General features: G+C 45.7%; 1 protein-coding gene across 6 annotated transcripts in view; it reads left to right on the top strand.

The window, feature by feature from the left end:
- The window catches only part of sox6 (SRY-box transcription factor 6), a 135363-nt gene that overhangs the window by 102137 nt on the left and 18226 nt on the right, over positions 1-15000 (top strand). For all 6 annotated transcript variants that reach the window (XM_079736655.1, XM_079736657.1, XM_079736654.1 and 3 more), the window contains 3 exons: positions 6142-6291; positions 8403-8577; positions 8723-8901. In XM_079736655.1, the coding sequence (XP_079592781.1) occupies positions 6142-6291; positions 8403-8577; positions 8723-8901 (504 nt within the window). The remainder of the gene's footprint in view (positions 1-6141; positions 6292-8402; positions 8578-8722; positions 8902-15000) is intronic.

Here is a 15000-nt window from a genome sequence, read left to right as displayed (position 1 = left end):
GACCCTCTGCTTTCACTGAGCCTAATCTCAATTTTCTCTTCATCCCGCTCCGTCTTTCCGTCTCGACTCATCCGCATGCTCGCTTCGCAGTGCGTCTTGTTCCATCCCTCAACGCGCCAGTTTGTACATTTCTCTCTCTTAACGCTTCTTCCATGTCTTTTCTTTTCTCCTATCTCCGTGTCACTTTTCATCCTTTTCTCCGCTAAATTGCGCGCGGGCCGCTACATCCTTAAGCTTTACAATATCGGATGTTGAATTGCTTGAGTGGTGACTTTACGCTGCAATTACCATCAATCACATTGCCGATGGCATCTCTTTGGGGCCATGATAGACCTGGGACTAGTTCAGTTCAGCTCTGGCTGCCACTGTGGAGATGAAAGCAGCACACGTGTTCGGTGACAACCTGACCAGATCTCAGACGGAGCCACTCATCGCCTAAGACGGAGCGATAGGAATAAGTGTTACAGTCGGGAACAAACACGAGGCAAAGCGCCTATTATCTTTTGTTTTGGATGTAAATGGCCGCGTAGCACAGGGCCCTGTGCGTGCGAAGAAGCCGCCTCAATCACCAACAAGTGCAGCACTTTTGACTTTGAAAGAGAAGGGATGGAGAAGAAAGAGAGAGCAGGAGGGGCAGGAAGAGGAGGGCAGAGGATGGGGAGAAACAGACAGGCTGTAGAGGCAGCTGTTTCTGTGTTTACGATGAGAGGAGCCCGGTCTTTGAAGGTAACCCAGAGCGGTGCAGCAGAGCTAGCGGTGTGCTGGGAGCTGGCTAATAGGCTGGCTAGGTGAGCAGCTGCATGGAGGCAGTGCTAAACAGAGGGACAGATGGACACATAGAGTGGATAATGCAGTGAGCAGCACTGAATGGCAGGCCTGGCTCTGGGGGCTCCTGGGCCAGGAGATGAAGCAACACACACATACACACACACATATATGGGCGCGCACACAAACACACAAATATTAATATTAAAACACACACACACACACATACATATATACACACAATTACACACATGTACAGATACACACACAAACACACACACATATGCCCACACACACTATTACCAGGAGGGCTGTGTGTGTGTGTGTGTGTGTGTGTGTGTGTGTGTGTGTGTGTGTGTGTGTGTGTGTGTGTGTGTGTGTGTGTGTGTGTGTGTGTGTGTGTGTGTGTGTGTGTGTGTGCTCCATAAGGCCAGCCAGAGATTGGGGGTGTAGTGTAAGGGAGAAGTAGTGTGAGAAGGGCACATATAGAAGGGGAGAGGGATGGAGCAGTGGAGGAAGCAGGTTGGGTGCCAGCAGATGAGACAGATGTTGGGCCATACTGGAAAGCCTCGGCACACTGCACCAGGACGCCATCCTCGCTCCTGACATCTGGGCCTGGCCCGGGTCAGCCTGCCTGGCCGCCCTGGGCAATCAGCCTGTACAAGCCTTGTGGCAAAGTGTGGCTGGCGCTGCACTGCCTTTTAAATGGTGCGGTGCACTGGAGCACAATTAATGCCCTCCTATCCAGCAGCAGCGCTCAGTGCAAGGAAGGCAGAGGTGAACGAGACATTGACGGACAGTTGAAATACACACACGGGGAAGGACGAGCGCAGACACACAGAGACACCGACTGAAAAAAAACAGGACAACTCAATGTCCCATCCCACTCAACACACATGTAGCGGCGGCATTCGTTAAGCAGTTCAATATCTGAATTATTCTGTTCATTTTCCTCTCATTTGGTTTGAGCATTGTGACAGACAGCAGTGATGAATGCTCAGTGTAGCGTCATCGCTGGGAGCGATAAAGTTGACAAAATCTGCTGCTGTATTCTCCAGCATCTGTTGCTCTGCTGCAGCCTCTTAAGTAAACAGACACACAAACAATCTCCTTTTTATCTTTATCGTACACAGGGCCTCCATTGCAAATCAAATTTTTGCTCTTTTAACACTAACTGAATTTGAAGCTGAGCACATAGTTAGGCAGAACTAATTTCATTTTTACCATACATTAACGGACATTGACGATGAGACGTCTGATGATGATGAGGTTGATGTGACATCAAAGAGGCTGAGGTGGTGCATTGTATCTTTGGGCGGCTGCCAGACATCATCACACCAGCGATGTGTGTGAGTAGGCTGAGTTCTGTGCTGAGATGTCCAACCTCATCAGCAGAGTGTGTAATCTCCATTTAATGTTGTGGCAGGCAGAAAAGTGAAGCTCCTGTTTAACCCGGGACACCTCCAGAGGGCTTGTTTTTAATTACCCGAGGCTAACGGGCTGACCTTGGTCCGGCTGTGCTCGTTTGGAATCCATGCCTGCTGAGATGTGCTGTGCTCTACAGGGACGGGGTCACAGAACAAGACCCTCGCTTCCTTTCTGTCTGCTTCGTCCTTTGTGGTGAAGAGTTTTTGTATGCAAGTGGGTAGAATGTGTGTTTGTGTGGGTGTGTGTGCGTGTGTGTGTGTGTGAGTATGAGTGTGTGTGTGTGTGTGTGTGTGCGTGTGTGTGTGTGTGTGTGTGTGTGTGTGTGTGTGTGTTTGGATGCCTGTGTTTGTGAGGTCTTTGTTTGTTGTCCCTCTATGTATGGAAACTACCCCATTTTTGTTCTCTTCCAGTGTGGGTATTTGTGTGTATTTGTCTGTGTATGTGATTGTGTGTGTTTAGAAAGAAGCAAAGGGTCACCAGACAATGTGAGACAAAACTGGCGGTACAAGTAAACAGAAGACACATAATACACCAGTGTTGTGTGTGGAGTGGCGCAGCCACACTGCTGGATTACCAATGCCACTACAACCAGCCATGTGAAACAAGATGTATACAAAAAATAATAAAAATAAGTATATATATCTACATATATTTATATGATCATTTTTGTAATAAAAAATGATGTTGGTCGCCCCAAATGCTATTTGTTTAATATCAAACATAACTATTATAGGTTTCCCCTACTGCAACCCCCTCCATTGTTCAATGTGTCTTTACTGTGAAAACATACTGACAACAAAGTATTATAATTTACTGTTCTGCTATAGAAGAATACAAATGCATGATGATAAAGTTTTGCTCGCATGGTATTTATTGTTGTATTATATTGTTAGAATATATATATTGTTATTGATGTTGGAATGCACCACAGCCCTACTGAACTCACCGAGCACACTACACCCGCTCTGTGCTTCGCACATTAACACTGCACACGCACATCAGCACTGCACACGCACATCAGAACCGTGCACACGCGCATCAGAACCGTGCACACGCGCATCAGAACCGTGCACACGCACATCAGAACCGTGCACACGCACATCAGAACCGTGCACACGCACATCAGAGCCATGCACACGCGCATCAGATCTGTGCACTTGCCCATCAACATAGTACACCTCACACACACCTCAGCACCGCTGCTGGAGAGAATCGTAGGGTAAACACTGATACACTATACCATTCCGCCTGGCACATATTTATCAACATATCCAAATCATAACTTACACCAAAAAAAATCGAGTTCTCTGTGTCTCATCTGAAGCAAGGGTCTGTTGAATGTGTTTGTTGAACAGAGCTTTAGTACATTTGGTGGTCCCATAACATAGTCAACTATGGTATGGTATGCTCGGAGGTAGAGGGAGAAAGAAAGGGAATGCAGCTCAACTTCTGACAGCCACTCCCGGACTTAACCTTCAGCCCGCCTACTGCCCCCAGACACCATGGTGGGTTAATGGGGGAGGGGGGGGGGGGGGGTAGACAGATGTGCCCCAGCCTTGGCCAGCGGCAGGCCCTTATTCATCCCTGCTTATGTAGATGCCATTCTTCTGGAGGTGTTGTTAACACATCTTCCTGCCCTCCTCCTGATTGTATTTATTGTTCTGTAACTCCTGGAGGTGAGTGTTGCTCCAGAAGTGCTCCCCCCAAGCCCCCCTCCCCCCCTGTCTCCCCCTGCTAATCACTACTCTCACAAAGGGAAGTCTGACTGCCTTTAATTGAAGGCAGGAGTCTAATTATGCTCCTTTTCCGGAACAATAAAGTTCTACCCACACAAGGACATGGGGATGCCCGTAGACGGGCCTGGTAACATCTGTCCGGCAGACTCCACTTCCGCTCCCTGACTCTAGTTTTTAGCCTGGAGTAACACGCAGTCAACAGAGAGCCATGATGCATCTCTCTTTCTTCTCTTTCAAACTCTCTCTCTCTCTCTCTCTCTCTCTCTCTCTCTCCCTCCCGCTCTCTCCCTGACATTGTCGCTTGCGCTCCACCTTTCTGTCTCTTTAACGCTCTATCACACACACAGTGACATTGACATTAACTTGGGAGACTAGACTGATTAAAAAAAAAAGGAAAAAGAGAAAGTAGTGTCCGGTCCTGTGTCCATTCCTGCCGAAGACAAAAGGCTGTTTGTGAGCACAGTGGGGGCGGTGCTATCATTGTAGGGAACATAATCAGTCTGTCATTTCCGCTGCCCGTGTGCTCTTGTTATCCCCAGGTCCCCCCTAGAAGAATAGTGCTTTTGTGCCGCCGCTTATATGGCAGCGATAAAGTTTCTCACAGAAGCGCATACGTGTTTATATCTGGAGATATGTGCATGGACACAAAGTGCTTTGTTTGGCTCGCTGCTGGGCTCGAGGCGCTGCCGTCGGGGCACAAGGGCCACCGGGGTTGGGTCGGCCTTTTCCTTGGACATAATGCAGTCTGTATGTGGCTAGTCCAACCAGGAAATGAGACAGGCCATGCTGATTAGCCATAGGAACAGAAACGTGATTCTGCTCGACAGGCCGATCTGATTGATTCAACCAAAGGAAACCAGAAGATTTACCCAGTTTTTGGATAACAGGCCAATGGGGGTTGGTCTGGGCGGCTGTCTCAGACTGACCGGCGTAGAAGACCTGTATATAATATAACACACTCTCTCTCTCTCTCTCTCTCTCTCTCTCTCTCTCTCTCTCTCTCTCTCTCTCTCTCTCTCTCTCTCTATCTCTCACTCTCTCTCTCTAATGGGCAAGTTTCAGACTCTAGTTTGACAGACCTTCTACCCTTTTCTTTAGGAGACTAAAGCCAATTTCACCACTTACCTCCAGCCCAATCAATAATGTCCCACGGTAGAGAAGTCTAGACAGTATTGCTGAACTCAAGTAGTCAAAAATGAGCAGCACCATTGAATAAAGCCAAAACCGCCATTAAAGTTCCCATCGCAATGTTTTATTTCAGTTTTATCCTTCTAAATTCGAAAGTGTAATTGTAAGTCATAAAAATGTCTATTTACAATGAAGGACAATATGATTGATTCCAATATAGGATCCATCACAAAACAATAGCCCTGCTATATGGAATACCAAAGTGTGTAATACTTCTACAACTGTATGAATAACCGTAACTACGTAAGAACTACGGTGGCCGTATAATCAGTCCAGTTATAAAAATATAAAGTGAGCCTCTGGAGTAGAACCCCATCACAGGAATAAGTGTCATGGAGTACCTCACCAGCCATATTAACCGCAGCTCTGAGCCATAACTCCAATGGATGGAAAACGTACTTGAAGCGATGCCAAGAATAATAGCTGTGTTGACATCAGTATTCTTTGTACAGGTTTCTAAGCCTTAATAATGCCTGTGTTTAACGTATTCTGTGATACGAGTCCAACAGAGGTTGGGTTTTATTTTTCTTCTAACATTGTGGGATGGCGAGCGAGTGCCTCACGTGACCGTGCAGAGACCAATCACTGGCCTCCAACTTCAATAGGAAACTGTGTGGATCTAGAGAAATGAGAGATCTTTACTCACACACTTGCATTCAGTCTGCAAACTTTTCTGTCTGTGATGAGTGGAAAATAAGGGCTCCAAGTATCTTGAATGAAAGCCATCTCTGTGTGGTTTTTAAGACTGCTGTCTCTCTCCCTGGGTTCAGCCTTTGAAATACAGTTAAGACCTTTGATGGAGGTTCTCTGCCAACCTCATGGAAATAGTGGATAGACCTAAAGGAGAGAGAGAGAGAAAGAGAGAGAGCGAAAGAGAGAGAGAGAGAGAGAGAGAGAGAGAGAGAGATGAAGGCAGACAGAGGCCGACAGAATTTCTGTGAGAGGAAAAGAGAGAATATAAAACTTTGAATGTATTGCGGGCTTTGGATGTTAACGCCTTGTGGGTTTCTTCATCTCCCTACAGCAACTGTACGCCGCCCAGCTCGCCAGCATGCAGGTCTCTCCCGGAGCCAAAATGTCCCACCTCCAACAGCCCACCAACGCCAGCGGGCCCATCTCTCCGTCCTCTCTGAAGAATGACAAGAGATCCTCCAGTCCTATGGTGCAAGTCAAGGTACACCTCCTCAACTCTTCACTTCCCTTCCTCCCCTCTCCATTTCCTTCCATCTCCTTCCAAGCAGCCCTAGACCCAGTCTACTCCACGGCTGTCTCAATAAGCCAGCATAAGCAACACGCGCCTCTTGCAAGCGGGCCATTGCTGAGCCCACTGAACTCCTAGCAGGCCATCAATCTGTGGGCTTTTAACAAGGCCCTCTCTCTCTCTCAACCAGAACTTTGTGGACATGGTTGCTATGGCTTTGGGAGCTCCAAGCGAGCAATTTGTGGAACACATGGTTTCAGATCACAAAGAAACCATGTTTTTTTGCTGGAATGAAACAAAGCCATTCCGACAGACCGTCAGAGTAGTGTTATTCAAATGTAAGAAAAAATGATGCAAAACCCGGATTGATTTTTCTTTTTTTCAGGTCTTGTAAATCAACCGAATACAGAAGGTATTTCATGCTGCTGTATGGCACAGGGCCACTAGATCTCCACACAGATCAGAGCCCATATATATCATCCCCACTCACCAATGCCATAATCACAAACATACGCCCATTTGGAAATATTTAACTCAATAATATCACAATGGAGAACATACATAAATCATGTCATTAAGGCCAGGGCAGAGTTACGGTATACAGTTCCCTTTTGCTCTTTTTCTTTCTTTTACCCGTGCACACACACATCTGCCTGCACCTGAGATTAATAAAAATGGCCATCAAAAGAACACAATTCAGTCGTAGCCTATTGATTTCCATTCATTTTCCAGATGAAGTTAAAATGAAATAGGAAGACACAATGTCTTACAAGATTGTTCACGTTTTAGAAAACATTGCTATATAGTCAAAAAGGGTGAACTTAAATTGAGAGTGATTACCTTTCAATTGAAACAAAGGAGTAAGTATTTTTTAAACTGTATCCCTGTTTCTGAATAGCACAGCGGCAGGGTCCTGAGGCTTCAGTCATATGTTTGCACAAGGAGTCACTTTAGCTTTGACAAATATCCTTTAATGACACGATGACCTCTCATCTTAGTTAAATGACCGCATTTGACTTTCCTGTAATTGCTTAACCATACACTCCAAATCGTATGTCCCACACAGTATTGTCCAGGCATCATGGTAATTTTGTACTAAAAAGAAAACCCCCGTTTTGGTTAGGGTTAAGCATTATTTATTATGTCAAACTCTTAGTTAAGCATATAAATGTAGACTTTCCGACATTGTGAATCATCATGGAATAATTGCAGAGGACAGATCAGCCTATAGGGCTAAATAAAGTAGACAAAAGAGGACTTAGCTACAACCTGCTTCCATTGATGCCCCTGCACCACCAACCACACCATCAACCACTGGCCATCGCACCTCCACATAAGCAGTTTGTTACGTGATCTACTGAGCACAGAAGCCTGTTCATCTGACATTATCTTCACCCCCAACCGTATCCTACTGCTCTGAATGGAGCGGGGAGCTCATTCATACCGATGACATATCACCACTAAGCCACTTACGGCTTTTTCTTTTTTTCCCCTTCCTTATCACATTATAAATAACCTGAGCCAATGCCACGTGAAGCGATTCATAAAAGCGAGCATGCCGCAACGAGGAAGGAAATTAGAAAACAAGTTAATGAAGTAGATAATGCAAGACAACACACGGTGAATAGAAGAACAGCTGTCTTTGATCATCTGCATCAGCTGTTATCTGGTCATTATTTATTCTTTGAAACCAGAGTGCAGAGGCAGCGTGCGGGGAGGGAAGGAGGGGGGGAGAGAACAGATGAAGATGTACAGAGAGGCAGAATCTGCTTTAATTAGCGTGAACAAAGGCACTGGGCAACTGTGAGGAAGACCGCGGTGGCATGGTGCCTAAGGATGGATGAGACGGAGAGAGTGTTGTGGAGGGGAGGAGAAAGGGAAGAAATAAGGGGGGGGGGGAGGACAGAGACGGAGAGGAAGTGTGAGGAGGAAGGATGGGGTCATTGAAAGCCTGGGAAAGCAATGCTGCTCTGTTAATGGAATGGGTGTGTGTGGGGGTGTGTATGTGGCGTGGGGGTGTCAGCACCTGCTTGTGTCCAACGCTAATTCCTCTTCTTCTCTTCATCCTCTCCTCTGTGCTACAGGAGGAGGGCACACAGCCTCTCAACCTCTCTGCCCGGCCCAAGGATCTGGGGAAGTCCCCCAACTCCCCGACAGGGAACTTGTTCTCCAGCAGCAAAGGCAGCCCCAACAGCATGATGGGGAAGGGAGGTCTCCCTAGCCCTTTGGGTGGAGGCCTCGGCCGGGGCTCCTCTCTGGGTAAGAACCAACGTTTCCTTTCTCAAAACCTGAAGGAAAAGATCAAGTTTTGACAGCATTTGCTACAACGTTTTGTCACTGGACATTCTGCAGTATGTTGCTGGTTTATTTGTGTGTTAATGTTCTCTTCTGTACGGCTCTGCAGATATCCTCTCCAGTCTGAATTCAACTGCGTTGTTTGGGGACCAGGATGCTGTGATGAAGGCCATTCAAGAGGCCAGGAAGATGAGAGAGCAGATCCAGAGGGAGCATCACCAGCAGGGCCTGGAAGCCAAGCTCTCTGCCCTCACCTCCATGGGCCTCAACAACTGCCGAGTTGACAAGGTTAGGCCTGCATCCAAACTGTCTGTCTTCCTGGGTTTCAAGTCACCCATTATGCTTATGTTATATGAAATACTCTGATTTATTATGCTGACATGAAATTGGAATGAGATATGTCATCGTAATATCCACTACAAAATCTTGATTAAAGGCATTCTTTTGACCACACAGGCTGGTGAGATAAAGTTGTGCTCAAATCAAACTAGGAAATAAAGTGGAACACAGCAGTTGTGGTTAATGCATGTCTTAAGACCGATGTTTCTCTTTAATCCCTGTCCAAGGTACTGCTATTGATTGGCATAGAGACAGTATAGCAAAGTTTGAGTGTGTGTGTGTGGTAGACTTTATGTCTGTGTGTTTAAGTGTGTGTGGTTTTGTATGTGTGTGTGTGTTTGTGTTTGTGCGGTCGAAGATGTGGTTGTGTGTCTTTGTGCGTGTGTGTGTGTGCTTGTGTGTGTGTATGTGTGTGTGTGCTTGTGTGTGTGTGTGTGTGTGTGTGTGTGTGTGTGTGTGTGTGTGTGTGTGTTTGTGTGTGTGTGTGTGTGTGTATGTGAGTAGTGCCCAGTCTTGTTGATATCGGTGAGGGGGCAAGACAGGCCGAAGTATTGCCCGGTGTGGGCTAAAAACACTCTGAAGTCTCTGCCCAATTAAAGTCGTCTGGCGGCCCACTCCGTCCCCCGACGTGGGACGCCCATCGCTTTGTACCGGGAGCACACACTCCCAGGGATTCCCTTTAAAAATATCTTCAATCGATGAGTCAATCAAGGAGAGAGAAAAAAAAAAATCTGTCCTCCTCCCGTCAGTCTTGAGGCCACGCTGCCAGTTGGCTGTGAGACGCAGGCAGGATCTCTTGGAGCAATGCTCATTAATAATGCAGCACCTGACACTTTCAACCAACACCCGCAACTAGGTCAATGTATATGTAAAGAAGTCGACCAACATCTTTTTTGATTTTCCCTCCTCATTCTGGAGTTTGGGGCAGACCACCGTCCAGACAGGTGGCAATGCTCTGCGATCGCAGAGAGTACGTTATGGGGGAAAGGTTCGCAGAGTGCAGATTCTACCTTCAACTCCTGTTGTTCACAAGCAGGAACAAAAAACTAACCAGAGCAAATCATTGAAATACAAGGTTCCTCGCTGGATAAATAGTATACAAAACATGTAAATGTGCACAAACATTTGTCCAAAATAAAAACATTCACATTTATTTTACTAACTGGTCCGTGTGTTATGCTTTTAACACCCGTGTGCCAGGCTGTTGAAAAGAAGCCCCCTCCTTCACCGACCCTCCTTCTCCTGCTGGGTGGTTTGTAACGTGAGCCTGTGGTCAGCCACGCAGCGGAACGTTCCACAAGTTGACATAAATATGGAGCCTGAACAATGGCCGACTGAAAAGAAGCACGCGAACACAACGTGGGTCTACAGCTATATTGTTCTCAGCAGGTAGAGCTTAACGCCCTCATCCACCCACCGGGCCTTTGGTAGACTTGAGTTCTGACTCCCCGCGAATTGTTGACTTGTCAGCTCAGCCGGTGTGTAAGCAGTCGTTTCTTGTGAGGGAATGTGTTTTTTTAGGTTTATCCGGGGGTACCTTACAAACACAGTCACTCCTCACCTATTGACTGCCTACTATTCTTCCCTGTTCAGTCTCGGCAGAGAAGGGATAGAAACAAGACACAAAGAGAGAAAAATGGTCTGCTATTTTGTCAGAATGTACGGTTTGAAAATACTTAGCGAGGGAGGATTGCAAGAGCGATTTCAGAACCAGAGCACCTTGTACTCAGGGGATAGCAACAGCGACGACCTCCTACAGACACCAATACAATAAAGTACATTTAGCAAATAGCAAGAATAGAAGAAAACCCTTGAGGATAAGGACTGCTCTTACTTATAATGTGCATGTATGTCTGACTAATAATGAAAAACCCTTATAAGTCGGCACAAATAATCCTTTATTACATTATATTTCACATGTTTTTCATCCACTTGTTGGATGGGGACGGCTGGCAGTGTAGTGTTGAATAGCATAGTCTAGAATGGGAGATTGAACCAAAGAACCAATTGGAAATGTTTAATAATGTACTGGCTTATCTCAGCTAGACTTAATACCAACCAGCATCAACTACAGCTACACTAACAAACATACAGCCACCTCATTGCTCCGGCCGAACTTAGAGGAACAGCTGACCAATTCAGCCTATAGAATCCGGCCCATCATTTCACTCGGGATGCTGCAATGTAAAAAAGAAGGCTATAACTCAGTGATGAGATGAAAGATGGATAGCAGTGAGAGAAAGAAGGAGAGGTGAGAGTAGTAGAGAGAGGGAGAGAGAGAAAGAGCCAAGCCATCTGCTGATCCAAGAAAACTGTCCACGGAGGTTTGAGTACGCTAGGTAAAAGCTTTCACTTTGGTCAGTTTCAGAATATTAATATTTCAGCCACACGTCTCACCTGACATAAATACAGTGTGCTCTTTAATAGCTCCCCTCTCGAGTCCCTTGTTTGGAAGTTTATCACAGTGAGAGCTCACACGCAGAAAGCTCTGAGAAAGGTAACATAAAGGGGATTAAGGAGAGGTTAAAATCATCGAGTGTGGCCGTTAGTGGGGGATATTAAATATTGATTTATTCTAGTGTAAAGACCAGCCAGAGGAGTGGATATAAGTGCTGCCCATAGAGGGATCAATTCATCTTTAATACAACGTGTATCCGTGGAATACAATGCGCCCATCTCCAACCACAACGGCTACTGTATAGCCCCCTGTTGGCCCCAACACTCTCCCCAAGCCCTCTCTGTCTTTCCCTCTCCCCCTTTCGTCTCTCTCCTTCATGCGTCTCCTTAACTAGTGCACTGACCGAGGAGACAGAGGAGGCCCTACTGTCCCACAGCATACAAAACCTTAACTTAAAATATTCATGCTTTCCAAGAGCATGTTTTCTTGCTTGTCTCTCTATTTGTCTTTTTCTACTATTGCCCTTCAGTACAATAAAACCTTTTAAAACGCTCGCACAATTTACCTGTTTGAAATATTCATCTGAAGGTATTATTGTCTGCAGACGGCGATCACTTTGTTCCATTATTTACCATCCCCTCCACGCTTTTATCTTTGAACAAGCTAGAATACCTAAAGTCAAACACATCACAATCCATTTGTGTGTTTGGAATTGTTTCCTGCGATTATGTAGGCTTGCTGTAGCTAAAACTGGATGCACTGCTTTCAGGGTCATGGTTGAATAAGTCAACGTTCGTTTCGACTCCCATAGCTGTGAGGAACAGTAACCAGCATGTAACATGTATGTAAAGGAACGTGCATTACAGTATTTCATAGAAAATCAAAGTAAAAATAAACGTCACACAACTAAGTGACAGAAAAACCATGAACGAACAAAGAAAAAGTATGAATAAACATGCCTTTTCCTCTACCCTTGATGCTAATACTAAATGTTAATGTATTGCCCTAGAGGTGGCTGGGATAAAATGTATTCCTCTGCTGACATGTCCCAAACTGGAATCAAAAGGTGAAAGGCCAGTGTATTAACCTATTGAACTGCCCTCTCTGACCCGCCAGCTCTCCCCAACTCCGTATTGATGGGTGCAGTTGTCTATGGCTCCTGTGCCCAGCCGCTAAATATTCCAATAGAGCTTATACCATTGGTCCACGATATCCTGAGTCCTAACTTATTGGTTGAAGTACTGCACACTTCTTTGTGTGTTTGTGTGCAAGTGTGTGTGCATATACCTGTGTGTGTGTGTGTGTGTGTCTGTTTGTGTGTGTGTGTGTGTGTGTGTGTGTGTGTGTGCGTGCGTGCGTGCGTGCGTGCGTGCGTGCGTGCATGCGTGCGTGTGTGTGTGCACGTGTGTAATGCCAGGCCCCTATTCAGGCAAAGCCCTCACAAAGACTTTGAATATAATCTTGTCTGGTCTGCAGCCCTGGAAGCAATTTTCTGCTCCTTTTCGACTGCTGTCTTGGAAATTGCTAACCAAGGCAGTTTGGCTGCAATGTAAATCCCTGGCATACAAGGGTTTGCCCATCCAAATTAGATTATGCTCAGTTCCCAGACATAGGCTGCAGCCAGCAAGTGTTATTGTGAAGATTGCTTACATTAATGCTTTGTCCAATTGTTCACATCTGCCAAAGAATAAAAATAGTCTATAATTCTAGATGTTTGTGTATGTGTGTGTGTGTGTGTGTGTGTGTGTGTGTGTGTGTGTGTGTGTGTGTGTGTGTGTGTGTGTGTGTGTGTCTGTGTGCACGTCTGTGTGCGTGAGATGCTGTCCAAGGTCAGGGAATATTGTTTTCTCAGTTCAACCTCCCCTTCACGGCTGCATCTTTGATGGGTCATTTGGCTGATGTAACTCCATTATTTTTCCTACTATTGTTAGTTTCAAATGGTGAATTTCTGGCATGCCTTAGTTTCTGTTGAATTGAATCTGGCAGTGGTGACTGAGATGTGTAATGCTGCGCTCACTGCTGGAATCGGACTACAAAGACAAGAGGAGGAGAGGGGCCACAAAGGGCCAGTTATGTATGCTTGCGGCAGGCACATAATAGCTCCAGTTACCCACAGGTCAAAGGATTAAGGCCAGATAGTGAAGAGCTCTGGGCGATACCGCACCGCGGTGCCCTGTGCGAGCAGGAGGGTTTGATAAACAGGAGAGCTGAGCTCCACTCAACAGTTCCTGGAGGAGCTTGTGAACAGCGCGGGGTCAGTTAGAGCCGGAGCCCCGTGGACTAACATCATCTCCACACAAATGATTTGAACACAACGTGGAGGAGGGAGAGCCCATAAAATGCACCATATGAAATTCAATTTGAAGGGTCAGATTTTGTGGTTTGGACTTTTTGCATTGCTTCCAAGGAAACAGAATACAGTGACCTGAGTCATGGAAGCATTATGCTACACAGTGAAGGCAGGATAAAGAGGGTGCGAACAGGCAAAGGGATCGTCGTCAGCTCTCTTTTATAAAACTTTATAGGTAATATAACATTTACCAACCATGTCTAATTGAAGATAATGAGTTTAAAAAAGGAAATGCCTTTGTACTTAATGGGTCTACGATAGGTACCCATACTGGCTTTTATGGGATGTAGAGGAAGGAACAGCTGTCAGCCTGTTGTGACTGCTACTGTCTGTACTGCTGCTACTGTCGGTCCTGTGAGGCAAAGCAGAGGAAAAGGAGCCAGGAAGAGAGAGAGAGAGAGAAAAAAACATCTTCATGAAAGGGACTGCGGTTCTACCGCACGGCTGGATGTACTTAGGATGCAAATGGTTCAAAACTACCAACTACTGGAACGCTACAGACTTATAAATAACATAGCAATTGGTCACAATCAAAACACACAAGCGACACACAAAGGGAGATCTGTGAGGTAGCAGCAGTCAAGAGTGTCTTAAACTCCTTTTGTATACCCGTGTTTACTGTGAGCCATTACGGCACATCTCAATTTGAAACGTTCAAGAGTTTGAAGGAACTTAAGCCAACGGTGATCTTTGGCTCATAAATGCAAAGCTTAGTGTTGTGGTTGTAGATGCATGACCTATAACTTTCCACATGTCTGCTGGGCGCTCCCGGCGGAGACAGGCCAGAAGAGAATGAAGTGACATAAGTGACTGTTGGGAGATTTTCAGCAGCTAAACTTTCCCATCGTTTTAAGTAACAAGGAGAATAAATGAGGTGCTTTGTAATCCGGCAGCAAGGAAACAGTACGATAACATCTAAGCATTATTAATGCTAAGTGCTTTGCAAAGCTTTGGATTAACGTCATCAGATCTGTTGTAGTTTGCCCTTATTCTGTGATGAATGTCATTATACAAAATATAAAAAATATCAATATATGTACAACTCAACCTGCTAGTAAACCTTTTGCCTTTTAAAGGATTTAACAGGTGGACCCTGGCTAGTCTTAGCAAGCCTAAGGGTTTATACAATTTAAGTGCCTTGATAAAGAGCACCTCAACCACTCATTACAATACCCTAACCAGCCGTCGTTCTTCACCAGCTTTTCCCTAACCGTCCAAAACTAGAAACGACAGACTTCTCTACGGTTTTCCTAAGCATGGTTTTAAGTATACAAACTTATAAACACACGGCTATAATTGC

Source organism: Pollachius pollachius (assembly GCF_949987615.1).
Source record: "Pollachius pollachius genome assembly, chromosome: 5".
In the NCBI taxonomy this organism is placed as follows: domain Eukaryota; kingdom Metazoa; phylum Chordata; class Actinopteri; order Gadiformes; family Gadidae; genus Pollachius; species Pollachius pollachius.
The sequence above is the reverse complement of the archived record's forward strand: the minus strand, read 5'-3'. Positions and strand labels throughout refer to the sequence as shown.